This window comes from Rhinatrema bivittatum, chromosome 10 (genome assembly GCF_901001135.1).
Source record: "Rhinatrema bivittatum chromosome 10, aRhiBiv1.1, whole genome shotgun sequence".
In the NCBI taxonomy this organism is placed as follows: Eukaryota; Metazoa; Chordata; class Amphibia; order Gymnophiona; family Rhinatrematidae; genus Rhinatrema; species Rhinatrema bivittatum.
Genome location: NC_042624.1, coordinates 63,988,192 through 64,015,681, shown reverse-complemented (window position 1 = coordinate 64,015,681; position 27,490 = coordinate 63,988,192). Strand labels below are relative to the sequence as shown.

The 27,490-nt window shown below is 45.0% G+C and overlaps 1 protein-coding gene across 1 annotated transcript; it reads left to right on the top strand.

Moving 5' to 3' along the window:
* The first annotated feature begins 3,284 nt into the window (after nt 1–3,284).
* LOC115100251 (pinin-like) lies at nt 3,285–27,251 on the top strand. The gene is made up of 4 exons (XM_029618618.1): nt 3,285–3,427; nt 24,383–24,560; nt 25,706–25,796; nt 26,002–27,251. The coding sequence occupies exons 1-4, from the start codon at nt 3,420–3,422 to the stop codon at nt 26,910–26,912; spliced, it is 1,188 nt and encodes a 395-aa protein (XP_029474478.1). The 5' UTR covers nt 3,285–3,419; the 3' UTR covers nt 26,913–27,251.
* The last annotated feature ends 239 nt before the right edge of the window (nt 27,252–27,490 follow it).

Sequence of the window (27,490 nt, the reverse complement as noted above, 5' to 3'; positions counted from 1 at the left end):
TTATGGCCCTAACTCTCACAAAGCAGAGTTTTACGGTCAGTTATACTCAGTTTTGGAGGATAAAGCGGAGGGCAGTGTAATTCTGGGGAGAGATTTTAATTTAATGCTCAATCCGCACTTAGATAATTCTACTGGGAATAGTTCAGACTCCATCCGCTCTCAGAAGGCCCTTAAACATATTATTACACTTATTGCAGGGGTGGATGTTTGGCGTACTCGCTTCCCCTCCTCTCGTTGTTACTCTTATTACTCCGCACCTCATGACAACTATTCTTGTATTGATATGTTTTTGATCGATAAAACGAGACTCACAGCTGTGCGGGAGGTGGACATTGAACCTATAGTATGGTCTGACCATGCCCCGGTCTGGTTTAAGTTACGCCTATGTCAACATGATCCTGGCCAGAAATATTGGCGCCTTAATGATTCCCTTTTTGAAGACAGTGCTTTTCAGAAGCAATTGGTAACAGAAAGGATGAACAAAGAAGATAGATTCTGTAAACGATTAATCCAATGATGGTAAATCGTTTACAGAATCTATTTTTTGCTCTATATGCATTTATTATTATTAAGTTATTGTTTTCAGCAAAAATAATTTCTTGAACAGTTCATCAGTAACAAGATATCGATATCTATGTCCTAGATATTTATGCCATCCTTTTTTAATCATTACAGACCAGATAATGCTGTTGGTCGCATAGTTCTCTATGTGACCTTTCGTATACAGTTACCCCAATTGTGAATTACCCCAATTGTGAATTAGAGAGAATATAAGGTAACTATTAATAATTCTTCTCTTAAATTTTATTGAATTTGTTATGCAAACCGTGAGTTTTTAAAATATAAGTATTTTTTAAAATATAAGTATTTCATAGTTGTTTATTATGTTTTGAACGTTATGTATTTCCATGCGCTTTTTATATGTCACCATTTTAACATATTCAATAAGTTTTTTAAAAAAAAATAAGGATTCTTTTGGATTTATACTATCATTGTGTTTTAAATATTTATATATTTATTTATTTATGTTGTAGCCCCTGAGGCAGCCGTTTTTAAACGGCGAAACTCGGCCTGAGTCGGGCAAATTTTGTGTCTCCGCTTCAATAAAAGAATTCATAAGACATCAGGCATATATCTTCTTTGTTCATCCAGACGGCTTTCATAGATCGCCTTCCTTCGTGCTTATTGGTAACAGAAATACAGGAGTACATTCGAACTAATGACACCGGAGATGTTAATCCAGGGACTCTCTGGGAATGTATGAAATGCGTCTTAAGGGGCTCCCTTATAGCTCGTGCAACTTATGTTAAAAAGCAGAGGGAGGGGGAACGCCAAAAGCTGTTAACCACGCTACAGAACTTAGAACAGGCACATATGCGAGATACGGCTCATTCCTCCCTGAGGGGTTCTATTCAGGAGATTAAAGATAAAATAATGGCACTGGATTCAGCAAAAATTGTTCATCAGTTGGAGCTAGCTCAGCAGAAATTCTTTGAGGGAGGAAATAAAGCTGGCTGTTACTTAGCCCAAACTCTCAAGAGGAAACAAACTCAAGCCCTTATACCTAAAATCAAAGATCATAAGGGGATGATATCACGGATGATACATCCATTAGACAACGTTTCCACCAGTTTTATTCTCAGTTGTATAGTTGTGATACCGCTATACAGGAGGGTACAATTGCAGCATATCTTTCCCAAACCCCTCTTCCTACCTTAACAGCTGCGCAACGACAATTTCTAGATAGGGATATTATGGCCCTAGAGCTGCAGGAGGCCATCAATTCGCTCAAGCTGGGTAAATCACCGGGTCTCGATGGATATACCCCGAGGTTCTATACGAAATTTGCCACAGCATTGTCACCCATCCTATTAAAGTTTTTTAACTCTTTACGGGCAGGGGATCCTTTATCTGCTCAAGCCAATACAGCTGGGATTACGCTCTTGGTAAAGCCTGGGCGAGATCCAGCTGTCTGTGGCTCGTATAGACCTATTTCCCTCCTGAATATAGATGTTAAGCTGCTAGCAAAAATCTTGGCCAACCGACTGAATTGCTTTATTGCTCAGTTGGTGCACATTGATCAGGCAGGGTTTATCCCTGGCCGAACCACAGCAGACAATGTACACAGAATCCTGGATGCTATATGGGCAGCACAGAAACAGAACACCCCATCTCTAGCCTTATCTATCGACGCTGAAAAGGCGTTCGATATGGTGCACTGGCCATTTCTCTTTCAAACTATGGAAGGCATGGGTTTTGCTTCCTCCTTTTTGACCTGGCTACATCAGCTTTATACTTCTCCTAGAGCCTGTCTAAAGATTAATGGTGGATACTCCTCTGCTTTTGATGTTGGAGGTCCCCAGGTTGGGCGTCCCCTCTTTGGACGTCCGACTCGGGACGTCCCGACTTCCGGACATCCAAGTTGAGAATGTCCAACTCTCCCAGGAGGGGTTTGAGATTTGGGGTGGGATGTGGGATCTGCTTTGGGACCCCTATCTGGACATGCTCAGCCTCCCCCTTCCATCACAGCTGCTGAGTACACACTTCCTTAGTACACTCCCCCTGGAATGTAATTGCCCCTCCGAGTCCTCCCTAAGGGTACGAGGAATCTATTGGGGTGTGGGATCTGCTTTGGGAAGCCTATCCAGACCTGCTGAACCTCTCACACTCTCACCTCAGTCACCTCCCTGCCCAGTTTCTGTCTCTCACACACATTTTGCTTACAGCCCCAATCCTGTTTTCCCCTTTAATTTCGCAGTGGCAGATATCCCAGTGTTGCCGCTGCCTTCTCAGCCGCACTGAATCAGCAAACATTTATTTTAGAAAAATATGCCACAGCACTCAAGTCTCGGCTGTTGGGATATCTCTAGGCTCCCGCTGACCCCCATCTGCCTGATTTTACGGCTCTAGTTGCCCATCTGTAATCAGCGTGGCTGAGTGCCACTTTTACTTTAAACGCGGTTCTGCCGCGCTCATTGTTGCATGCGGGGGGCGGGCTAGAATCCGCGGAGCAATCGGACTCTTCGTTCTTGCGATTCACTGCTGCTTTGGGGAATCCCTACTCTATCGCGGTTCCCAGGGGCTGGCCTCTTTTATTTGTGGCTGGCCCCTGTGTCTAATTTCAGCACTTCCAGCCCGTCCGCCCACGAGCCTGGACACTGCCAGCACCCCACGGCTATGAGATGCCCCTCTTCTTCCTGCCCCACCGGCCAATCAGAGGCTTTCTCCTCCCACAGGTAGGAAGACGGAAGGAGGCTTCCCATTGGCCCTCGGGGGCAGGAAGACGGAAGGAGGCTTCCCATTGGCCCGCGAGGGCAGGAAGAAGGTAAACGGAAGTATAACTGGGGCTGTGGGAAACGAGGAGCCGCGATGGGCCATTTGATGTTTGAAAACTCATCTTGTGCAACCGAGAATAAGAAATGCTGCGGTAAATATCTGGGACTGAGAGGCTCTGTGCTGTTGCGGGCCCTCTCCTCAGCCTACCTCACTCACCTCCCCTGCCTCCCGTTACTCCTTATGTTAATTGGGATCTGATTTTTCTGTCCCTTCTCTCACCCTAAAATTATTTATGGAATCCAAAATGACTGAAATTCTTCACCTCCCAGTATGGTAATGATTAGCAGGCGCTCACCCCTGTGGCCCTGCTGCCTCAAGCTTCCTGCATGCACCTGCGGCAAACATCTCGTGCACCGCGGTAGTCTGAGCCGGCCGCTCTGGGCCCTTGATTTCCCCTCTCTTTCCACCTAGTCCTGGACCGGGGCTGGGTGCTAGGGGGTGTCCCAACTCTCCCTTGGCCTCCACAACGAGGGCCACTTCTTTGGTTGGTGGTTTATGCCGGGGGGGGGGGGCATTTGTGGCTACCTTTTGATTTGGGGGTGGTGGAAGTCCAAATTACAACCCGGGTGATGGGACTGGGCCAGAACGGAGAGCGGTGGCATCCTGGATGTGACTTGGGGAGGAGGTGGTGGGGATCATAGAAGATCATTCTCTTAGGGCGAGCTCATGCTGCCCAGCCTCCCTCTTTGGTATTCTGGGATTGCTGATATTTCTGTCCCTGAATCACCTCTTTCTTGCTGGGAAAACCCCATAATCTGTTTGGTAGTTACTAAGCTTCTCAGGGATCAGGGGGAGTGACCCTCAGAAGCAGCTATGGTTGGTGTAGCGTTCCTCACATTTCAGGGGTATTGTGTTTTGGGGCCTTTTCTATAATGTTATGCAGCTGGCCTCGAGCTGCTGTCTCCCTGTTAGGGCTGGCAGGAAAACGTAGGAAACTGCAGAAATAGGGGGGGGGGGGTGTTTAGAATGGGAGCTTGAATGTGTGTGTTTAGAATGGGAGCTTGTGTGTGTGTGCAGGGGCGGATTGGCCTATCGGGGGATCGGGCTTTCCCTGGTGGGCCGATCGCTCCCATCACGTTATTTATTTATTTTTTTAAAACTTCCCAGCCAAAGACAAGAAGAGGGTCTGCAGGCGCTGCGTCCCGAAGAAAAACCTGCGGGCAGAGCCGATGGAAGCACAAGGCCTGGCCTGGGGCGCCACGAGCAGTGCTCTCCCAAGGGGAGCCAATGCCCCCAGGTGCAGGGAGGCTCATTCAGCGCAGTGATAGGCAGATGGGCAGGGCCGTGGTGAGGCTCACGTCACCATGGCCCAAAGAAAAAGATTGCATTTAAACGCGCTGATGCTCCTCATCCTTCCTGCTTGTGTGGCTCCGGAAGTAAACGTTGCCAGAGCCGCGTGGGCAGGAAGGAGGAGGAGCATCAGCGCGTTCAGAAGAGGAGTAGTGCTTACGGGCTGAGAAGAGGAAGAGGCCCGGTGGCAGGGCCGCCGCGGCCCGAGAAGATCAGGGCCACTGCAGAGCCCATCCTCTGGCGACCCGCGAAGAGGAGGCCCAGAGGTGAGAGAGAGACTGAGGGTCTGTAGAGTGTGTGCGTGTATGAGATGAGTTGAGAGATTGTGTGTGAGTGAGGACCTGAATGTTTGCAGAGGCAGCATGTACTTGAGCAAGACAGCATGTGGGAGTGAAAGAGAGCCTGTGTATGTGAGAGTCAGAATGCATGTGCCATTGAGAGACTGTGTGTGTGTGTGTGTGTGTGTGAGAGAGAGAGAGAAATGCATGTGAGAATGAGAACCTGACTGTGTGTTTGAGGGAAGAAGATGGAGAGAAAAGAAACAAAAAAAAAGACAATATAAAAGGAATTGGCAAAAAAATAAGAAAGGGAAGGTGAAAAAAAAAAAAGCCTGTGACCAACCAATTAGAAAACTAAGATCAGACAGCAAAGGTAAAAAAAAAAATTACTTTTAGTGATTGGCACATGTAATCTTTGGGAATGTGTAAGAATAGCACTTTCTCTATGCGGATCTCACAATGTACGAGATCAGCATAGAGAAAGTGGAAGCCCATGGGGCCTGCACAGAGGTGGCAGCAGAATTGGGCTTTAGTATCAGTAGCCGCAATCGGCACCTCCCCAATAGCCATGTGGCAGCAGTGACAGTGGCAACAGAGGAATGAGAGAGGTTCCGAGGTTGCTGGCAAAAGAGAGGAGGGTCTGCCTTTAGTGTGTGCATGTGTATGAATGGGACTCTGCCTAGGGGTGTATGTGTGTGAATGCATGGGTGCCTGCCTGGGGGTCTGTGTGTGTGAGAATGAATGTGTGCATGCCTGGGGGATGGGGAGGGAGTGGTGGGAAAATGAATGGCAGCCTGCCTGGGGGGTCAGTGTGTGTGTGTGTGTGAGAATGACTGGGAGCTTGCCTGGGTGTGTGATGACATAGACTTAATTGGCATCTTAGAGATATGGTGGCAGGAGGACAACCAATGTGACAGTGCTATACCGGGGTACAAATTAGATCGCAATGACAGAGAGGAGCACCCTGGAGGAGGTGTGGCGCTCTATGTCTGGGATGGCATAGAGTCCAACAGGATAAACATCCTGCATGAGACTAAATGCAAAATTGAATTTTATGGGTAGAAATCCCTTGTGTGTTGGAGAAGACTATATTGATAGGAGTATACTATCATCCACCTGGTCAAGATGGTGAGACTTACAGGTGAGAAATTAGGGAAGCTAACCAAATTGGAAGTGTGGTAATAATGGGAGACTTCAATTACCAAAAAATTATATTAAGGAGAGTCAACTCAGTAACCCAATGGGAAAACTGTAGAAAAAGGGGGAAACTGATCTTTAATTCAAAATATTGCCTATAGTGACGGTGTCATCAAGCCAGACGTTGTGATTCAAACCCAAATCCATCCGGACTTCTAATCATTCACCATAACTTGAAGAACTCTTTAATTATTTAATTAATTTATTATTTAATTATTTTTATATGAAAAACTATTTTTGTATATTTTTCTTTTTCTTTAAAAATTAGTCAGAAAGACTTCTATATTTCACTCCATTAATAACGTGAAGATAAGAAGTAGCTGGCATTCTCTCAATGCATCGTCTAAATAACGCCCATTAATGCATCGTCTAAATAACGCGTTATTTAGACGATGTTGTTTAGACAATGCATTGAGAGAATGCCAGCTACTTCTTATCTTCACGTTATTAATGGAGTGAAATATAGAAGTCTTTCTGACTAATTTTTAAAGAAAAAGAAAAATATACAAAAATAGTTTTTCATATAAAAATAATTAAAGAGTTCTTCAAGTGATGGTGAATGATTAGAAGTCCGGTTGGATTTGGGTTTGAATCACATCTGGCTTGATGACACCGTCACTATAGGCAATATTTTGAATTAAAGATCAGTTTCCCCCTTTTTCTACAGACTTCAATTACCCCAATATTGACTGGGTAAATGTATCATTGGACACACTAGAGCAGCGGTTCTCAACCGGTGTGTCGCGACACCCCAGTGTGTCGCCAAGCACCGGCAGGGGTGTCGCGTGGCTCCTGGTCCTCCCGCTGCTCTTTCTTCCCTGCTGCCGTTGCCGCCGGGCTATAAGCACGTTCAAGCCCAGCGGGAACGGCAGTGGTGCAAAAAAAAAAAAGCTGTGGCATCCGCGGCTGGCCTTTTCTTCTTCCCGTGCCTGCATCCCCCCCCCCCTCGGACCCGGAACAGGAAGTGATACGCGGTGCGCGGGAAGAAGAAAGGCCGTGCCGCGTGATAAACTAGCAGCGGCCGCTGCAGCATCGGCCCCCAAGCTATTGCAGCAGACTGTAATCGGGAAAGGAGAGAGCAGCATGAGCCTCCTGCGATGGATGGAATTCTTCCTTCTTGGCCTGCGGGGGCTGGAGGAGGAGGAGCAGCTACCGTTTGTGCTCGGGTGGGGAGGGGGAGGAAGTGAGTGACAGAAAGAGAGAGAAGCAGCCAGCCAGCCTGTGTGTAAGTGAGAGAATGTATTTGATCGAGAGTATGTGTGTGATTGAGAGAAACTGGTCAGAGAGCTGATGTATGTGTATATGTGAGAGACAATGAAAGTGACTGCTCAAGGAGATGACTGATGTGTATGTGAGAGTGTGAGACAGGGATGTGTGTGTGTGTGTGTGTGTGTGTGTGAGTGAGAGAGAGAGAGAAAAAGCATGGAAGTGAGAAATTTGGGTATGTGAGAAAGCATGGGAGTAAGAAGCCTGGTGTTGTGGGGGTGTATGTGAAAGAAAGCATGGGAGTGAGAAGCCTGATTATGTGAGAGAGAGCATGGGAGTGGGAAGCCTGTGTGAGAGACTGGTTGGTAAGGTGACGGTGTGACTGGCGTGTATGTGAATGTGAGAGAGAGAGAATGTGATTCAGGGAATGAGAAGCCTGTGCACGTGGAGAGCGAGCATGGAAATGAGAGAGAGACTGGGTGTGTGTGTGTGTGTAACAGAGAAAGTGATTATGGGAATGAGAAGCCTGTGCATGTGAAGAGAGTGAGCATGGGAGTGAGAACCTGGGTGTGTGTGACACAGCATGGGAGGGAGAAGCCTGTGTATGTAAGACAGAACATGGAAGTGGGAAGCCTGTGTGTGTGTGTGTATGCATGAGAGAGATCAGGTGATGGGTGTGTGTGTGTGAGAGAGAGAGAAAGTGATTATGGGAATGAGAAGCCTGTGCAGGTGAAGAGTGGGCATGGGAGTGAGAAACCTGTGTGTGTGTGTGATACAGCATGGGAGTGAGAAGCCTGTATATCTGAAAGAGAACATGAGTGGGAAGCCTATGTGTGTGTGTATATGCATGAGAGAGATCAGGTGACTGGTGTGTGTATGTGAGAGAGAGAAAGAAAGTGATTATGGGAATAAGAAGCCTGTGCATGTGAAGAGTGAGCATGGGAGTGAGAAAGCTGGGAGTGTGTGAGATACAGCATGGGAGTGAGAAGCCTGTATATCTGAAAGAGAACATGGGAGTGGGAAGCCTGTGTGTGTGTATGCATGAGAGAGATCAGGTGACTGGTGTGTGTGTATGTGTGAGAGAAAGAAAGTGATTATGGGAATGAGAAGCCTGTGCATGTGGAGAGAACAAGCATGGGAGTGAGAGACTGGTTGTGTATATGTGAGAAAGAGAAAGTGATTATGAGAGTGAGAAGCCCATATATGTAAGTGGAACACGGGAGTGGGAAGCCTGTGTGTGTGTGTATGGCATGAGAGAAACTGTTCAGGAAGGTGACTGGTGTGTTTGTCAAAGACTGGGAGATGATTGGTGTGTGAGAGACAGAAACTGGTCATGGGGGCATGACTGGTATGTTGTGTGTGTGTGAGAGACATGGGCCCTAAGGAAGAGGACCATGAGTATAGAGCTTAGCCACTACTGCTGCTTCTGGTGTGTGCTACAGCCTGCATGGAAGAGGAGTAGGAGAGCTGCTGGAGGGGGTAAGTAAAGGTGGCTTTTTAAGTTTATTTTTCTTGATTGACTGCCATTTTAATTATTTAATATTATGTGATGTCTGCTTTTTTTGAAATATTTTATTGGTGTTTGGAGAATTTTTAATAGTTTTTATGAGTTTTTAATTGTTGGATGTTATTCTGTTCATAGTTGTTGTGAAACATTTATTCTGCTTATTAGTATAGTTTTACAATTATTTCTGTGTGGGGATCTATAGCTGCTTGCTAGTTCTGTTTTCCTAATAAGAGGTATATTGGTTTTTAGGGCCTGATTTAATATTTGTAGTGTTGCCTTTTCATAGATAGGGTTGCTCCTGTTTGAGTGTATTCCATAATACAGGTGTAACTGTGTGTGGATTAGTTTATGTGCATTACTACAGATCCTGGGAGTATGTTAGGTCGGTTCTGTGTCTGTTACAGAGATATTTTACTAGCATGTAAGTGTTTTATCAGTCTTATTTGTTGCGTTTTCTCAAGAGGACATGCATTGGTGGTAAACTGCTGTCTTTTCATAAGTAGGGCTATTGAGCCTGAAAGTAGAAGGAGTTTGAGTTGCTGTTACTGAGATGACACCAGAACCAGAATATCTTTTTTGTAGGGTGAGTTGAATGGGGAATGTCATAATTCTGCTTTACATCCATTATTGTGGATCAGGGGGGTTCCCGTGGATGCAAACTGTACATTTACATCTAGCCCTGTGACGATCATGGGTCAGTGTGTCACGCATGTGAGAACCATCTGTCAGGTGTGTCCCGACAGAAAAAAGGTTGAGAACCACTGCACTAGAGAGAGAAAATTCCTTGATGGAATAAATGATAGCTTTATGGGGCAATTGGTTCAGGAGCCAACTAGAGAGGGAGCAGTTTTAGATCTAATTCTCAGTGGAGCACAGGATTTGGTGAGAGAGGTAACGGTGGTGGGGCCGCTTGGCAAAAGTGATCATAATATGATCAAATTTGAATTAATGACTCGAAGGGGGACAGTAAGCAAATCCACAGCTCTCGTGCTAAACTTTCAATAGGGGAAACTTTGATAAAATGAGAAAAATTGTTAGAAAAAACCTGAAAGGAGCAGCTACAAAAGTAAAAAGTGTGCAAGAGGCGTGGTCATTGTTAAAAAAAATACCATCCTAGAAGCAAAGACCAGATGTATTCCACACATTATGAAAGTTGGAAAGAAGGCAAAACGATTACCGGCATGGTTAAAAGGGGAGATGAAAGAAGCTATTTTAGCCAAAAGATCTTCATTCAAAAATTGGAAGAAGGATCCAACAGAAGAAAATAAGATAATGCATAAACATTGGCATGTTAAATGTAAGACATTGATAAGACAGGCTAAGAGAGAACATAAGAACATAAGAAATTACCATGCTGGGTCAGTCCAAGGGTCCATCAAGCCCAGCATCCTGTTTCCAACAGAGGCCAAAACCAGGCCACAAGAACCTGGCAATTACCCAAACACTAAGAAGATCCCATGCTACTGATGCCATTAATAGCAGTGGCTATTCCCTAAGTAAAATTGATTAATAGCCATTAATGGACTTCTCCTCCAAGAACTTATCCAAACCTTTTTTGAACCCAGCTACACTAACTGCACTAACCACATCCTCTGGCAACAAATTCCAGAGCTTTATTTTGCATTGAGTGAAAAAGAATTTTCTCCAATTAGTCTTAAATGTGCTACTTGCTAACTTCATGGAATGCCCCCTAGTCCTTCTATTATTCGAAAGTGAAAATAACCGAGTCACATTTACTCGTTCAAGACCTCTCATGATCTTAAAGACCTCTATCATATCCCCCCTCAGCCGTCTCTTCTCCAAGCTGAACAGCCCAAATCTCTTCAGCCTATCCTAATAGGGAAGCTGTTCCATCCCCTTTATCATTTTGGTTGCCCTTCTCTGTATCTTCTCCATCGCAACTATATCTTTTTGAGATGCGGCGACCAGAATTGTACACAGTATTCAAGGTGTGGTCTCACCTAGGAGCGATACAGAGGCATTATGACATTTTCCGTTCTATTAACCATTCCCTTCCTAATAATTCCTAACATTCTATTTGCTTTTTTGACTGCTGCAGCACACTGAGCTGACGATTTTAAAATATTATCCACTATGATGCCTAGATCTTTTTCCTGGGTGGTAGCTCCTAATATGGAACTTAACATCGTGTAACTACAGCAACGGTTATTTTTCCCTATATGCAACACCTTGCACTTGTCCACATTAAATTTAATCTGCCATTTGGATGCCCAATCTTCAAGTCTTGCAAGGTCCTCCTGCAATGTATCACAGTCTGCTTGTGATTTAACTACTCTAAATAATTTTGTATCATCTGCAAATTTGATAACCTCACTTGTCGTATTCCTTTCCAGATCATTTATATATATATTGAAAAGCACCGGTCCAAGTACAGATCCCTGAGGCACTCCACTGTTTACCCCTTTTCCACTGAGAAAATTGACCATTTAATCCTACTCTCTGTTTCCTGTCTTTTAACCAGCTTGTAATCCACGAAAGGACATCGCCTCCTATCCCATGACTTTTTAGTTTACGTAGAAGCCTCTCATGAGGGACTTTGTCAAATGCCTTCTGAAAATCCAATTATACTACATCTACCAGTTCACCTTTATCCACATGTTTATTAACCCCTTCAAAAAAATGAAGCAGATTTGTTAGGCAAGACTTTCCTTGGGTAAATCCATGTTGACTATGTTCCATAAAATCATGTCTTTCTATATGCTTTACAATTTTGTTCTTGAGAATAGTTTCCACTATTTTTCCCTGCACTGAAGTCAGGCTCACTGGTCTATAGTTACCGGGATCGCCCCTGGAGTCTTTTTTAAATATTGGGGTTACATTGGCCACCCTCCAGTCTTCAGGTACAATGGATGATTTTAATGATAGGTTACAAATTTTAACTAATAGATCAGAAATTTCATTTTTGAGTTCCTTCAAAACCCTAGGATGCATACCATCCGGTCCAGGTGATTTGCTACTCTTTAGTTTGTCAATCTGGCCTACTACATCTTCCAGGTTCACAGTGATTTCGTTCAGTTCGTCTGACTCATCACCCCTGAAAACCATCTCCGGAACTGGTATCTCCCCAACATCCTCATTTGTAAACACGGAGGCAAAGAATTAATTTAGTCTTTCTGCAATGGCCTTATTTTCCCTAAGAGCCCCTTTAACCCCTCTGTCATCTAATGGTCCAACTGACTCCCTCACAGGTTTCTTGCTTTGGATATATTTAAAAAAGTTTTTAATATGAGTTTTTGCCTCTATGGCCAATTTCATTTCAAATTCTCTCTTCGCCTGTCTTATCAATGTTTTACACTTAGCTTGACAATGCTTATGTTTTATCCTATTTTCTTCAGATGGATCCTTCTTCCAGTTTTTGAAGGATGTTTTTTTGGCTAAAATAGCCTCTTTCACCTCACCTTTTAACCATGACGGTAATCGGTTTTCCTTCCTTCCACCTTTCTTAATGCGCGGAATACATATGGACTGCGCCTCTAGGATTGTATTTTTAAACAATGTCCATGCCTGTTGAACACTTTTAACCTTTGCAGCTGCACCTTTCAGTTTTTTCTATTTTTCTCATTTTATCAAAGTTTCCCTTTTTTAAAATTTAGTCTTAGAGCTGCAGGTTTACTTATTGTCCCCCTTCCAGTTATTAGCTTAAATTTGATCATGTTATGATCACTGTTGCCAAGTGGCCCCACCACCGTTACTTCTCTCACCAAATCTTGCGTTCCACTAAGAATTAAATCTAAAATAGCTCCCTCTCTTGTTGGTTCCTGAACCAATTGCTCCATGAAGCAATCATTTATTACATCCAGGAACTTTATGTCTCTAGCAAGTCCTGATGTTACATTTACCCAGTCAATATTGGGGTAATTGAAATCTCCCATTATTATAGCACTGCCAAATTGGTTTGCTTCCCTGATTTCTCTTAGCATTTCATCATCTGTCTGACCATTTTGTCCAGGTGGACGCTAGTATACTCCTATCACTATACTCTTACCCAACACACATGGGATTTCTACCCATATAGATTCTACTGAGCATTTAGTCTCTTGTATGATCTTTATCCTGTTGGACTCTATACCCTCCCGGACATAAAGTGCCACACCCCCACCAAGTTGATCCTCCCTATCATTGCGATATAATTTGTACCCTGATATAGCACTGTCCCATTGGTTATCCTCCTTCCACCAAGTCTCTGTGATGCCAATTATGTCAATCTCATCATTTGCTGCTATACACTCTAACTCTCCCATCTTACTTCTTAGTCTTCTGACATTGGCATACAGACATTTCAAAGTGTGTTTTTTGCTTGTTTTAACAACCTGCTTTTCAGTTGTTTGGGATAATTCGGAAATCATTAGCTTTGGTGATTTTTTCCATATAGGTATATGAACTATGTTTGCATTTAATGGAACCTCTCTGTTGGGATGCCCTAACTCTCCTGTTTCATTAATATCCTTCATGGATACATTTCTCTGAACCATGCACTGCTGAGTGACTGTCGGCTTTCCCCCTTGTTCTAGTTTAAAAGCTGCTCTATCTCCTTTTTGAAAGTTAGTGCCAGCAGCTTGGTTCCACTCTGGTTAAGGTGGAGCCCATCCTTTCGGAAAAGTCTCCCCTTTCTGCAAAAGTTTCCCCAGTTCCTTACAAAACTGAATCCGTCTTCCCTGCACCTTCGTCTCATCCACGCATTGAAACTCTGGAGCTCTGCCTGCCTCTGGGGACCTGCACGTGGATCAGGAAGCATTTCAGAGAATGCCACCCTGGAGGTTCTGGATTTCAGCTTCCTACCTAAAATCCTAAATTTGGCTTCCAGAACCTCTCTCCCACATTTTCCTATGTCGTTGGTGCCTACATGTACCACGACAACCGGCTCCTCCCCAGCACTGTCTATAATCCTATCTAGGTGATGCGTGAGGTCTGCCACCTTCGCACCAGGCAGGCAAGTTTTTATTTATTTATTTATTTATTTTTAGTTTTTATATACCGAAGTTCTTGTAAGAACTACAAATCACTCCGGTTTACATAAAACGATGAACTGCCCAAAGAGAAGGGGCTTTACATGGAACCATAGAATAGATGGAACAATATAACCGGATAACAATTTAAGATAGTAATAAAATAAATATAATATATACTATTTAACGTAGAAATAATGACATGTTAAAGCTACAATATAAATACAATAAAATATGATGAATTATTGGGCTCAAAGATTGATATAACAGTTGCAGAGTCCTGATAGTAGGACTTGGTGAGGTGTCCATAGTTTGGGGATACCTAATATTTAGGAAGTCCTCCCGTCTAGGTAGCATTGAGAGTCTGGGAAGGCTTGTTGGAAAAGCCAGGTCTTCAGTCTTTTTTTGAACTCTTGATGACTGGGTTCTAGTCTTAGATCTGGGGGGAGCATGTTCCACTGGGGGGGGGCCTGCTGAAGATAGTGCTCGTTTGCTCAATGCTGATTTTACTTGTGGGACATGCAGTGTTCCTTTGTATGCGCTTCTAATTGGTCTGGAAGTTGTATGAGGTTGAAGTTGAGAGCTTAGCATGATAGGAGCCAGTTTGTATGTTGCTTTGTGGACGATTGTGAGTATCTTATAGAGTATCCTGTGTTTGATAGGAAGCCAATGTAAGTTACGAAGGATTGGGGTGATGTGATCTTTTTTGTTAGAGCTTGTGAGGATTCTAGCAGTGGAATTCTGTACCATCTGTAATGGTTTGATGGTGTTGATGGGTAGACCTAGCAGAAGGGAGTTGCAATAGTCGAGCTTAGATAATATGATGGATTGCAGTACTAGCCTGAAGTCGGAGAAGTAGAGGAGGGGTTTAAGTTTTTTGAGGACTTGCAGTTTGTAAAAGCAGTCCTTTGTGGTAGTGTTTATGAACTTTTTTAGGTTTAGATGGTTGTCTAGCCAGGCTCCAAGGTCTCTGACGTCAGGTGAAAACTTGCTATTTGAGTTTGGTGGAGAGAGGCTAGATGAGATTGTAAGGGGATCCTGGGAGATAATGAGCATTTCGGTTTTATTGGCATTCAATACTAAGTTGAGGCTTGAGAGTATGTTTTTAATAGGCTGTAGGCATTCGTTCCAGTGTGTGATGGTTTTTTGAAGGGATTCTGTAATCGGGAGAAGGATTTGTATGTCGTCTGCATAGAGGTAATGGGTAAGCTTGAGGTTTGAGAGTAGGTGGCAGAGAGGGAGGAGGTAGATATTGAAGAGGGTGGGTGAAAGTGTGAGTATCCTTGCGGGACTCCTTGATCTGTAAGGACTGGATGCGATTCTTTGTTGTTTATTCTGACTTTGTAGAATCTGTTGCTTAAGAAGGACTGAAACCATTTTAGAGCTGTGCCTTTGATCCCTATATTGGCTAGTTGGTCTATAAGTATAGTGTGTTTTACCATGTCAAACGCAGCAGAAAGATCAAGAAGAACAAGCAGGTAAGATTGTTTTTTCTCCAGGTTAACGAGGATGGTGTCAGTGAGAGATAGTAATAGGGATTCGGTGTTTAGGCGTTTTCGGAAACCATATTGAGCCGGGGATAGAATGTTATGATCTTCCAGATATTCTGAAAGTTGCTTGTTGACAATTTTCTCCATCAATTTGGCGATGAGTGGTAAGTTTGCGATAGGTCGAAAGTTAGCTGGGTCCGATGGAGAGGCGTTTGGTTTTTTTAGTAGTGGTTTGAGGATTGCCAATTTTAACTGGTTAGGAACTAAACCTTGAGAAAGGGATGTGTTAATAATTTCTGAAATTGGTTTTGAGATGGTGTTTGGTATGGATATGAGGAGATTTGTTGGTAATGGGTCTGATGGGTGGGAGGATGGTTTGAGTTTCTTGAGTGTATTTTCTATCTCCAGTGACGAAGTGAACTCGAATGAATCCAGGCTTGTGTTTTGTTGCGGCAAGATTGTTAGATGGTGTGTTGGGGTGAGGCTGTTGGTTGTGATTGAATGGGTAAGGTTGGTGATTTTTGTCTTGAAGTAGTCGGCGAGTTCGTTTGCTTTGTTGAGAGCTTGGTGGTCTGGGATGGTGGGAGGAGATGGTTTGGTTAAAGAGGAGACGTATGAGAAGAGAGCCTTTGAGTCGAAAATGAAGTTGTGGATTTTTTTTTGCGTAGAATTCTTTCTTTGTTCTAAGCTTAGTGTTCCTGTAAGTATTGAGGAGGGATTTGTAGAAGGCTTGTGTCGAAGTGGTAGGGTTTTTTATCCAGATTTGTTCATTTTTTCTTAGCGATTGCTTTAGGGATTTAAGATCTGGGGTAAACCAGGGTTTTCTATTGTCTAATGTGGGTTGTATGGTTTTGGTTGAAGTTGGGCAGATTTGATCTGCAATTTTATTGTTAATATTGATCCATGAGGTGGTTGCAGTTGTTGCGTCTGTGAGGTCTAGTTGATTTAGTGCTTCGGACATCTTTTCGCTGAGTATGTCTGGAGAACATGGTTTCCTGAAGTTGATGGTGGATTTGGTAGCGACTTGTGGTGATGGGTTGTTGATCTTAAGGGTTGTGTGGATGACTCTGTGGTCTGACCATGGAACTGGTGAGCAAGTGGGGTTGGTGTGAATGGTAAAGGGTTCGTTAATAAAAATAAGGTCCAAAGTATGGCTTGCCTTGTGGGTAGGACTGTTGATAATTTGAGTAAAGCCCAAATGGTTGAGTGAGGAGAGGACTGTTTGGCAGTTGATGGATTGTGGAGTAGCGTCTACATGTAAATTAAAGTCTCCGAGGATTATAGCAGGTTTGTCAGCATTTATGTGTTTGGCTATAAGTTCGATCAGCGGAGAGGGATCCAATTCTAAGGTTCCTGGTGGGGCGTAGACTAATGCTAGTTGGATTTGTTCAGATTTAAAGAGGGAGAATTCTATTTTGGTGGAGGTGTTAGTAAGTTGTAAAGTTATACTTAGTCCTTTTTTTGCTGCAAGGAGGAGTCCCCCACCTCTTTTTTTGGGCCTGGGGACAGAGAATAGGTCGTAAGATTGCATGAGAAGCTGATTTGTGAGTACAATATCTGTGTGTTTTAGCCATGTCTCTGTGATTGCACAGATATCTGGGTTGACTTCTATGAGATAGTCACTGAGGATGTCCATTTTTTTGGAAAGAGACTGAGCGTTGAATAGGGTTAAGGTAAACAGAGAGAGACCTAGGAATTGTGTAATTGGCGATATCATTATTGGTATAAGCCTTTGTTGTCGTGCAATGTGATGAATTGCAGGTTTTGTGTGCTTTCTGAGTTTGTGCCAAATTTTGGGTATGGTGCAGAGGTGCATTATTGTGGCTTAATTGGTTGGGAAAATGTTGCGATGTTGGAGATACTGCATTAAATATTGGAGAGACTGGATGAATGCTGGAGAGACTGGATGAATGCTGGAGGATTGCTGGAGAGCCTGGAGGATTGCTGGAGAGACTTGGAGGATTGCTGGAGAGACTGGAGGATTGCTGGAGAGAGTAGAGGATTGCTGGAGGGGTTGGATGAATGTTGCAGAAGCAGATGTGTGTGTGAAACCTGGAAAATGGAATCTCTGGACGAATGTTGGGTGGAGCTGACGTTGCGTGCTTCGGTTGTGGAGGGTTGAGTGGCAGAGACGTTTAGTGTAGGTGGTTTCTGGTTATTCTCAGTTCACACGAAGGGGCACACAAAGGGGCAGGCCCCTTTGTCGTGCTCCTTACCAGTTACCAGGCGGTCTTCACGTCCACCAGCCACCCTGCTATCTACATTTCTAATAATCAAATCACCAACTATGATGGCCGGCCTAATCCTTCCCTCCTGGGCAGTAGCCCTGGGAGATTTGTCCTCAGTGCGAGAGGACAATACATCACCTGGAGAACAGGTCCTTGCTACAGGATCACTTCCTGCTACACCAGGGTGATGTTCTCCTATTGGGAGACCTTTCTGAGGCAGCACTGGGGCTGCCAGAATGGATTTGGGACTTGGCTACTATGTCCCTGAAGGTCTCGTCAATGTACCTTTCTGTCTCCCTCAGCTCCTCCAAGTCTGCTACTCTAGCCTCCAGAGATCGTACTTGTTCCCTGAGAGCCAGGAGCTCTTTGCACCGAGTGCACACATACAATCTCTCACCGGCGGGTAAAAAATCATACATGTGACACTCAATGCAAAAGACTGGAAAGCCCCCCTCTTGCTGCTGGACTGCTGCCTTCATCTTAGTTTTATTGAGTTCCTAGTTAAGTTTAGGATACTAAGGGAGTTGGAATGAGAGTACTTTAATTACTAAATTCACTTGTAAATTTAATCAGCTAGTGTCCTACAAGGGGATGATTAAACTTTCAATAAGGGCTGGTACAGTATTATGTTTTAGATAAGATCCTGGTTGATTTTTAATGAGAAAGTGTCTTGTGCCTAAAAATCAAGGGTTGAGTGGGTGGGAAAGATAGACACAAGAATTAACTATCTCTGGCTTGCTTTTTACCTCAGACACACAAACTCTAAAGAATATATCCCTTAATTTCACCTTTCACCAAACTTTTATAAGCCCAAAAATTTCTGAAAACTATACTTACCAATCCTCTTAAACCACGGTTAAAATTAATCTTCACTCAGTTAATGGAAGGATTTGAGATTCCGGTCCTCCTCTACTGCAAACCTTGCGGGGCCTCTGGAAGCTGGGCTGTGGATCGCTCGCGGTGACCGCTGGACTCCTCTCCCGGGGGATGCTGGGAGCAGTATGCAGATGAGCCTTCCGGTCCTCCTCTACTGCAAACCTTGCGGGGCCTCTGGAAGCTGGGCTGTGGAAGTCAAACCCTGGATCGCTCGCGGTGAATTTGAAAAGAAGTTGGCTGTAGAGGTAAAAACTCACAGTAAAAACTTTTTAAAATATATCCGAAGCAGAAAGCCTGTGAGGGAGTCAGTTGGACCATTAGATGATCGAGGGGTTAAAGGGGCACTTAGAGAAAATAAGGCCATCGCTGAAATATTAAACGGTTTCTTTGCTTCAGTATTTACTGAAGAGGATGTTGGGGAGGTACCCGTACTGGAGAAGGTTTTCATGGGTAATGATTCAGATGGACTGAACCAAATCACGATGAACCTAGAAGGTGTGGTAGACCTGATTGACAAACTGAAGAGTAGTAAATTACCTGGACCGGATGTTATACACCTCAGAGTTCTGAAGGAACTAAAAAATGAAATTTCAGACCTATTAGTAAAAATTTGTAACCTATCATTAAAATCATTCATTGAGATTGTACCTTTTGCCTTCCTTGAATAAAGAAAGTTTAAAAAAAAAAAATCATTCATTGTACCTGAAGACTGGAGGATGGCTAATGTAACCCCAATATTTAAAAAGGGCTCCAGGGGGCGATCCGGGAAACTACAGATTGGTTAGCATGACTTCAGTGCCAGGAAAAATAGTGGAAGGTGTTCTAAACATCAAATCACAGAATATATAGAAAGACGTGGTTTAATGGAACAAAGTCAGCATGGCTTTACCCAAGGCAAGTCTTGCCTCACAAATCTGCTTCACTTTTTTGAAGGAGTTAATAAACATGTGGATAAAGGTGAACCGGTAGATGTAGTGTATTTGGATTTTCAGAAGGCGTTTGACAAAGTTGCTAATGAGAGGATTCTAGGAAAAGTAAAAAATCATGGGATAGGTGGCGATGTCCTTTCGTGGATTACAAACTGGCTAAAAGACAGGAAACAGAGAGTAGGATTAAATGGACAATTTTCTCAGTGGAAGGGAGTGGATAGTGGAGTGCCTCAGGGATCTGTATTGGGACCTGTACTTATTAATATATTTATAAATGATCTGGAAAGAAATACGACGAGTGAGATAATCAAATTTACAGGTGATACAAAATTGTTCAGAGTAGTTAAATCACAAGCAGATTGTGATAAATTGCAGGAAGTCCTTGTGAGACTGGAAAATTGGGCATCAAAATGGCAGATGGAGGCCCAAGATGAGGCAAGGCCCCTCAGGAGCGGGTACCTAAGTCGTCCAAGTAGCAAACAGAGCGAAGGCGTCTGTATCTAAGCGAAATCAGCAGGAAGGAATCCTTGCTAACTTGTAGCTGGAATGGAGCTTGGAGTTTAAACACCCGGAGGTAGTGACGTCATGTAGTGGGGAAGCCCCCGAGGTTCCTGCCATGACGTACGTAAAAGGAGGTCCAACACGCGCGCGTGACCTTGGTGATCCCAGAGGGAAAATGGCAAATGCAATCACCCTTGTTGGTCTGGGGACACCAGAGCAGTCAGCGTGTGGAAGCGGAGGCAGCCTTCTTGCCAACTGGGATGGAGAGAGGCAGAAAAGAGATGAGACAGAGGCAACAGATGCATTTAAGGCTTTTATATTTTCTTTTATGGCACAATCTGCCAGACATTTACAGCTCAGTTGACCTGTGGGGGGGAGGAGCAGTTTTCTTCCTGTGGATTTCAATTGAGTCAGAACCAGGGATCTGATACCATAAGCTTTAAATTGCAACTACTCAATGATTTTGTCCTTTCTTTTATAATTACCCCTACCCCACCCTCACCTAGTGCATCTGGAAGGCGTAAACATGGTCTTGCAATCCTGGATCAATGCTGAATGGGCCTGAGTTCAGAGCTTCTTCCCTCCCTCCTGTAATCCTGAGCTATACAGAAATCTTCCTCTCCACATCACTGAGCTGGCTACTGATGATTGTGTTAAGCTGATTTGGGTATCCTAATTGCTTGATTTGACTGGAGAAAGGAGTCTCACTACAGCTGATAGAGCTGTCTCCTAAATATAGCTGATGTAGTAATAAGGCGCACGCGTGCACGTTGGCGCATGGTTGTGTGCATTAATTTTGGAGCATGGAACTTTACTCTCAGTATAAAAAGGAGTTTGGTTTGCAGAAAGTGTACACCCAACGTAGCACACCCCCACCCGCAGGTATTAGCTGCTACTCCCCGATTCGAAGAGGTGAGCTGGGATTACTCAGGTTTTATGCTGCTGGAAATGTAATTCCTGGTGGGAAATGGAGTAGAGTTCTGGGAAGTGTGCTAGTGTAGGACAGGGGCTCCCAACCTAGTCCTCGGGACAGGACACTGCTTATGGATACAAAAACACATAGCAGGCAGTCCTCGAGTCTACATATTCGTTGTGAATATTCTGAAAACCGGACTGGCTAGGCGTGCCCCAGGACTGGGCCTGAACCTGGAGTTCATGGTGTGGGGATCCTGAACTTGCAATATATAGAAATTTAAGATCAGTAAATAAAGCCCTCTTAACCATCCCATCAGTAAAAACAGCAAGACTAGCACAGGTGAGGTAGCGTGCATTATCACTGACGGGTCCCACCCTATGGAACACCATGCCCCTAGAACTAAGACTACAGCGAGATTTCAAAATGTTCAAAACAAACCTCAAAACATGGCTTTTCAAACAGGCTTTTAACAAAGAGAAGGTTGAAAACAGATAAGGAAGAGCCAGCATAAAGCACCTAACACATAATCTCCAGGTACCAACCTGGAAATTATATTTATCTCACTGTTAAGCGTAAATAACATTAAAACAGTAGGTACCCACCCACGAGACAGGTACCAATAGACATCTTACGTCAGAAATCAAATAGTTTCTAGCGATTCAGTTGTTACCGATTATTAATGGCACCTTCATTGTACAGTTTTTTCTTCTATTTGTGCCCTATTGTAAACCGTTATGATGGTAAATAACTTAATGCCGGTATAGAAAAACTTTTAAATAAATATGTCCATAAAACATGCTCTAATGTCCATAAAACAAGCTCTAATGGATACTACTGGACTCAAACCAGTTTCCAGTGGACCAGTTGGTGTTTGCCATGCAGAAGCTAAAGTTGCAAAGACCATTCCTTCAACAGGACAGGTGGCGGTGCCTCCGTCAGTGCTGCCTGACCAGATATGATTGTTTATCTGGTCTTTTACTGTGGAAGAATCAGAGACACACTCCTCTGCGCTCTACATTGGGATTCTTGAATGAGTGCTCTATTTAAGTTGCAGCTGGCTGAGGTAGTGGGCGATGTCAGCAGGTCCAGTAAGCCGTCTGATGGGTCTGGCCTGTCGGAGAGCCTGGGTTCGATTCTGCTCCAGGGGCCAGACACGTTGCAGAGGCTGTGTTCACAGCCCTGGGGGATGGAGTGTAATGGCGACACCTAGTGGTGGGTTTAGAGCTAATGACTCCGGGGCTCTGGCAAGAATCCTGATGACAGGCTCTTGGCTGAGGACTTGACTGGGTTAGGTGAGTTGAGAGGGGTTATAAAACAGGGTTGTTGCCCCCAGATCCCAGCCCTGGTTCCAATCAAGCTGGAAGTGTAAAGGAGCAAGTGGAATCTGCTGCCCCTCCCTCCCTCACCCCCAAAAAAATAAAGAAGCTTTCAGCTTTTTCTGACAAACTGACTGTATCCGCCAGCCTTTTATTTCTTTCTTTGTGGTCTGGCAGTTTCTTCCTGCTCCCTTTAGGCTTGCAGCTTGAGTCTTCATTCAGCATTACCCAGGGTTAGCCCCCTTCTCACTCTCCCCAGTTGTTGCAGTGACAGGCGCTCTTCAGAACCTGACAAAACATGGATTCGCCACTTCTCCAAGCCCATCTGGCCCAGGGAGCAGGTTCTTCTCCAACTTTGTAACATTCCTTGTACTGATTTCCAGTTCGTGGCGGAATGAATGGGAGCTTTAGGACTCTTCCTCTGTTTTTGGAACGTGCTCTTGCCCCAGAGCGTCGATAGCTTTGCAGATTGGTCGCCTTTCCGGTCTCTGATATTTGTCTCTGCATGAGTAGAGCAGGGACAAGCAGGAAGTAAGACCACAAATGCAAGCGTTTTCCCCACAGCTCAACTAAAATTTCTCCCCGAGATCCCAAATTGTATTGTAGCCCCTTGAGTTTGCTGCTTTTCTGCATGGCTGGCTCATTTCCATTGTGTGGGGAATATAGCACAGGTGAGGAGCAGCAGCAGGAGAGCAGTACAGGACTTGCGGAGTGGCCCAAGCATCTACCATCGCACAACGGAAGGGAGAATAAACAGGCCGGCCCTCTTTGTGCAGAACATGCACTTAGTTTGAGTCTAGGACGGTCGGAGGTCACACAGGGATTCCACAGTTTTCATGGCTAAGGAAGTGAAGCTTAAACAGATAAAGAGCAGACTGAGGTTATCTCTTGTTTTCTACCACTTGTAAATTCCCATTGCTGAAACCAACATCAGTTCTCAACCCTTCTCCCACTACTGCCCTCTAGAGCTTCTTCGAGTATGTCCCTTCCTTTCACAGCTTCCCACTGGTCCTTTAGCACCGTTCTCATTTTTAACTTTCATCCTGGTTTTACTTGTCTGTGCCTCCCTTGGTAGAGTATTCCATGCATCGTCCACCATTAAATGTTTTCTCATATTCTTCTACTCCTTCCTCCATGCAGGGTCGTTGCAACCCACTGTGCAAGCCATGCATTTGCACCGACAAGTAAAACCAGGATGAAAGTGGCTTTGGAGATGGGGGCAGCGGTTTAGAGGCCACCTGCAACCAAAGTTAGGAGGAGGCCCCGGAGTGCCCAGCAGATCCCCCAACTCACGGGCATCCAAGGTGCAGAAGATGCCATGGGCTAGCCAATGGATCCCCAGACCATGGGCAGCCAAGGTAAAGATGCCACAAGCCACCAAGTGGACCCCAATCCACTGGCGGCTGTGGGGCCCAGGTGGATCCAAACTCAGCTGCTAGAGTTCAGAAGATGCTATGGCAGTCTGGCAATTCCCACCCCACTGGCTGCCTAGATGGAGAGGAGGCCAATTCAGCCTGGCAGTTCCAACTCATAGGGCGCTGGAATGAAGAGGAGGGCCTGGGATTGCTGGTGGACAGGATAGAGAGGCCCAGTGTGTGTGAGCATGTGTGTCTGTATTTGAGAGAGCAGTGTCATGTGTCAATGTGAGTGAGAAGGAACATGTGTGAGTAAGAGGGAGCATGTGCGTATGTGAGCTTGTGTGAGAGGGAGTGTGTGCATGAATGAGCTTGTGTGAGGGGAAAAAAGGAGCGTGTGTGTGTGTGGGTGGGTGAGAGGAATGAATGAGTGTGTGAGAGAGAAGAGAAAGTTTGTGTATCCTCAGTCTCACCTCACTAATCAATGAGAGTTTCAAGGTGACTGGAAATGAAAATTCCCAGGTGTTTCTCGGAGGATTTTTAAAATTCTTATTGGTTTTAATGATTGGGTGTTTGGAATATTTTACTGATTTTTGGCAAATTATATGAGCTTTTCATTACTGAATATTCTATTCATCAGCTATTTTAAAATATTTATTCATTTTATTAATATGGTTCTACTATTTTGATGTGTTTATTTCTTGGTTTTATTGTTTAAAGTTTTATGAGGAATGTAGTGTTTGATTTTCCATTGTTGCAGTGCATACGCTCTGACTTCTGGTTTCCAGTTCACTTTTTGTATGCACATTTCTAGTTCTGCTTTCTAGTCTCTTTATCCTATATTTCTTGAGGCTCTGTCTGTGTGACTGAGGTGAGTTAGTCTGCTAGCGAGGATGCAGGGATCCACAGCAGCCTGGCTTGTTCTGTTTTCCTAATAGGTGTATTGGTGTTTTAGGGCCTGTGTAATATTTGCAGTGTTGCCTTTTATAGGTCAGGACGCAACCCAAATTTTTCGCTTGAAGATGTGCGGCTCCTGGCAATGCTAATAATAGAGGATGAGAGGCACCTCTTTTTTCGCCCTGGGCGCCTGCGCAATCAGATTGCGTCAGATGCTGCCTGGCAGTCGCTCAGGGCAAGATTCAACGCCCACGCAAGTTATCCCAGGGAGGTGAGTAAGGCTGAGGCCTTGAATTGTACGATGGGTGGCCCAACATTAAATAAATGTTTGCATTTTTTATTTCTCTTCTCCCTGCGTATGGGGGAGGCCTCTCTTGGTAGCTTGAATTGTAGGATGTGTGGGAGGGACAGGCCCAGCATTAAATACTGTAGTGTATATAGTATTGTTCTCCTTTTTATTCCTACCCTCCCTGCTTATGGGCGAGGCCTCCCTTGGAAGCTTGAATTGTAGGATGAGTGGGAGGGGCAGGCCCAGCATTAAATACTGTAGTATATTTAGTATTGTTCTCCTTTTTATTCCTACCCTCCCTGCGTATAGGCGAGGCCTCCCTTGGAAGCTTGAATTGTAGGATGTGTGGGAGGGACAGGCCCAGCATTAAATACTGTAGTGTATTTAGTATTGTTCTCCATTTTATTCCTACCCTCCCTGCGTATGGGCGAGGCCTCCCTTGGAAGCTTGAATTGTAGGATGGGTGGGAGGGGCAGGCCCAGCATTAAATACTGTAGTGTATTTAGTATTGTTCTCCTTTTTATTCCTACCCTCCCTGCGTATAGGCGAGGCCTCCCTTGGAAGCTTGAATTGTAGGATGGGTGGGAGGGGCAGGCCCAGCATTAAATACTGTAGTATATTTAGTATTGTTCTCCTTTTTATTCCTACCCTCCCTGCGTATGGGGGAGGCCTCCCTTGGAAGCTTGAATTGTAGGATGTGTGGGAGGGACAGGCCCAGCATTAAATACTGTAGTGTATTTAGTATTGTTCTCCTTTTTATTCCTACCCTCCCTGCGTATAGGCGAGGCCTCCCTTGGAAGCTTGAATTGTAGGATGGGTGGGAGGGGCAGGCCCAGCATTAAATACTGTAGTGTATTTAGTATTGTTCTCCTTTTTATTCCTACCCTCCCTGCATATGGGGGAGGCCTCCCTTGGTAGCTTGAATTGTAGGAAGGGTGGGAGGGACAGGCCCAGCATTAAATACTGTAGTGTATTTAGTATTGTTCTCCTTTTTATTCCTACCCTCCCTGCATATGGGGGAGGCCTCTCTTGGTAGCTTGAATTGTAGGATGTGTGGGAGGGGCAGGCCCAGCATTAAATACTGTAGTGCATAAGGTAATGTTTGCATTTTTTATTTCTGTCACCAGGTGGAGCCGTTGAAAAAGAGGGCCAGGCGCCTGCGGCGCCAGGAGAGGGCATGGCTCCAGGCCCTCCGCACCGGACTTCGGCAGCCGGATGGTGAGTATATTAGGAATTACAGTCGATTATTATACCACCTAAATCGATAATGTTCATGCACGTGCTTGTTCATTTACTTGGCTTCTCATCATTACAATTGTTGTGAGTGAAGATAAGGTTTATTTATATCTGTTGGGTATTATCCAAACATCTTTCCTTCCATCTTTCTGTTTCCCCCAACATCTTTTGCTATTACTGATTTCAGAAACCTCCAATTCCGCCTCTGAGGAGGACGCTGTGTTCACGGAGGCTGAGGAGGAGGACACTGTGTTCACGGAGGCTGAGGAGGAGGATGCTGTGGTCACGGAGGTTGAGATTGAGGAGGACGCCGTGGTCACGGAGGTTGAGATTGAGGAGGACGCCTTGGTCACGGAGGTTGAGATTGAGGAGGACGCCTTGGTCACGGAGGTTGAGATTGAGGAGGACTCCTTGGTCACGGAGGTTGAGATTGAGGAGGACTCCTTGGTCACGGAGGTTGAGGAGGAGGAGGAGGAGGCGGCCGTGGTCACGGAGGTTGAGGAGGAGGAGGAGGAGGCGGCCGTGGTCACGGAGGTTGAGGAGGAGGAGGAGGCGGCCGTGGTCACGGAGGTTGAGGAGGAGGCGGCCGTGGTCACGGAGGTTGAGGAGGAGGAGGAGGCGGCCGTTGCCACGGAGGTTGAGGAGGAGCCAGATGGCCCACCCCCAACACAGCCGCCCCCACCACCACAGCCCCATTCCCTGCCCATTTCCTGCCCTGTTTCCCGGAGTGACAAGGAGGACGAGGAGCCCTCAAGTGCTGTTCCATACGCGGTCCAGGAGCAAGAGGCAGCATCCAGGCCTTCCTCAATCGAGGCACGCCTGGATGCTGCCTTGGCACTGATTGGTCGGCTGGACCGCAAGGTGGAGGCACTGGAGGGGCTCCTAGGGGCCCATTTGGCAGAGCTGGTGCAGGACCAGCAGCAGATCATTCAGCTTCTGTCAGCAATGGCAGGAGCTGGATCGCCGCTGGTCCTGTCCCGGCCCCCGCCACGTGGGCCCCCGCCACCCTCCCCAGTTACGCTTCTCGTCACCCCGGGAAATATATCCAATCCCTGCCCTCCATCCCTACCACATCCCTGTACATTTGTAAAAAAATAAATATTTTTTTTTAATTTAATACAATATCCAAACTGTTGCGTAGGATACAGTAATGTAAAATAAACAGAGAATAGAACAGTTTCAGGAGTATTGACTCTTACTCAGCATGAACAACATTCTGTAGTGTTAATTCCCCCCCTCCCCCAAGTATACCCTATTGTTTTTCATCCCATGGTACGTTCTCCAAAGTCTATCTTCGCAGGCCAGAGATATCACCCGTTGACAGGGTTGTTCGCGGTCATAGAGGTGCTGAGCTTCTGTCACAACTGTACTCATCAATATAAATATAAATAGGGCAATGCATATTATTTCAAGACAGTAAACATTATTGCATCCTGAGTTTCAGAATTGATATTTTCTTCCTCATCTGATAATGTGAAGGCCTGAACATTCCTGCTCTCCCAGGTAGTTTTGGGCAAAACACATTGCAGAAGGTGGTTAGTTTGTAGTTCTTATTGCTCTGTTGGTCATGTACTAAGCGGTTGCCATACCTGAAAATGAGGGGGCCATTCTATCATGTTTCACTGCTGTCAAGAAGTCCAAGCAGCGGTGGATCTGCAGTTTGATCTCCACCTCCT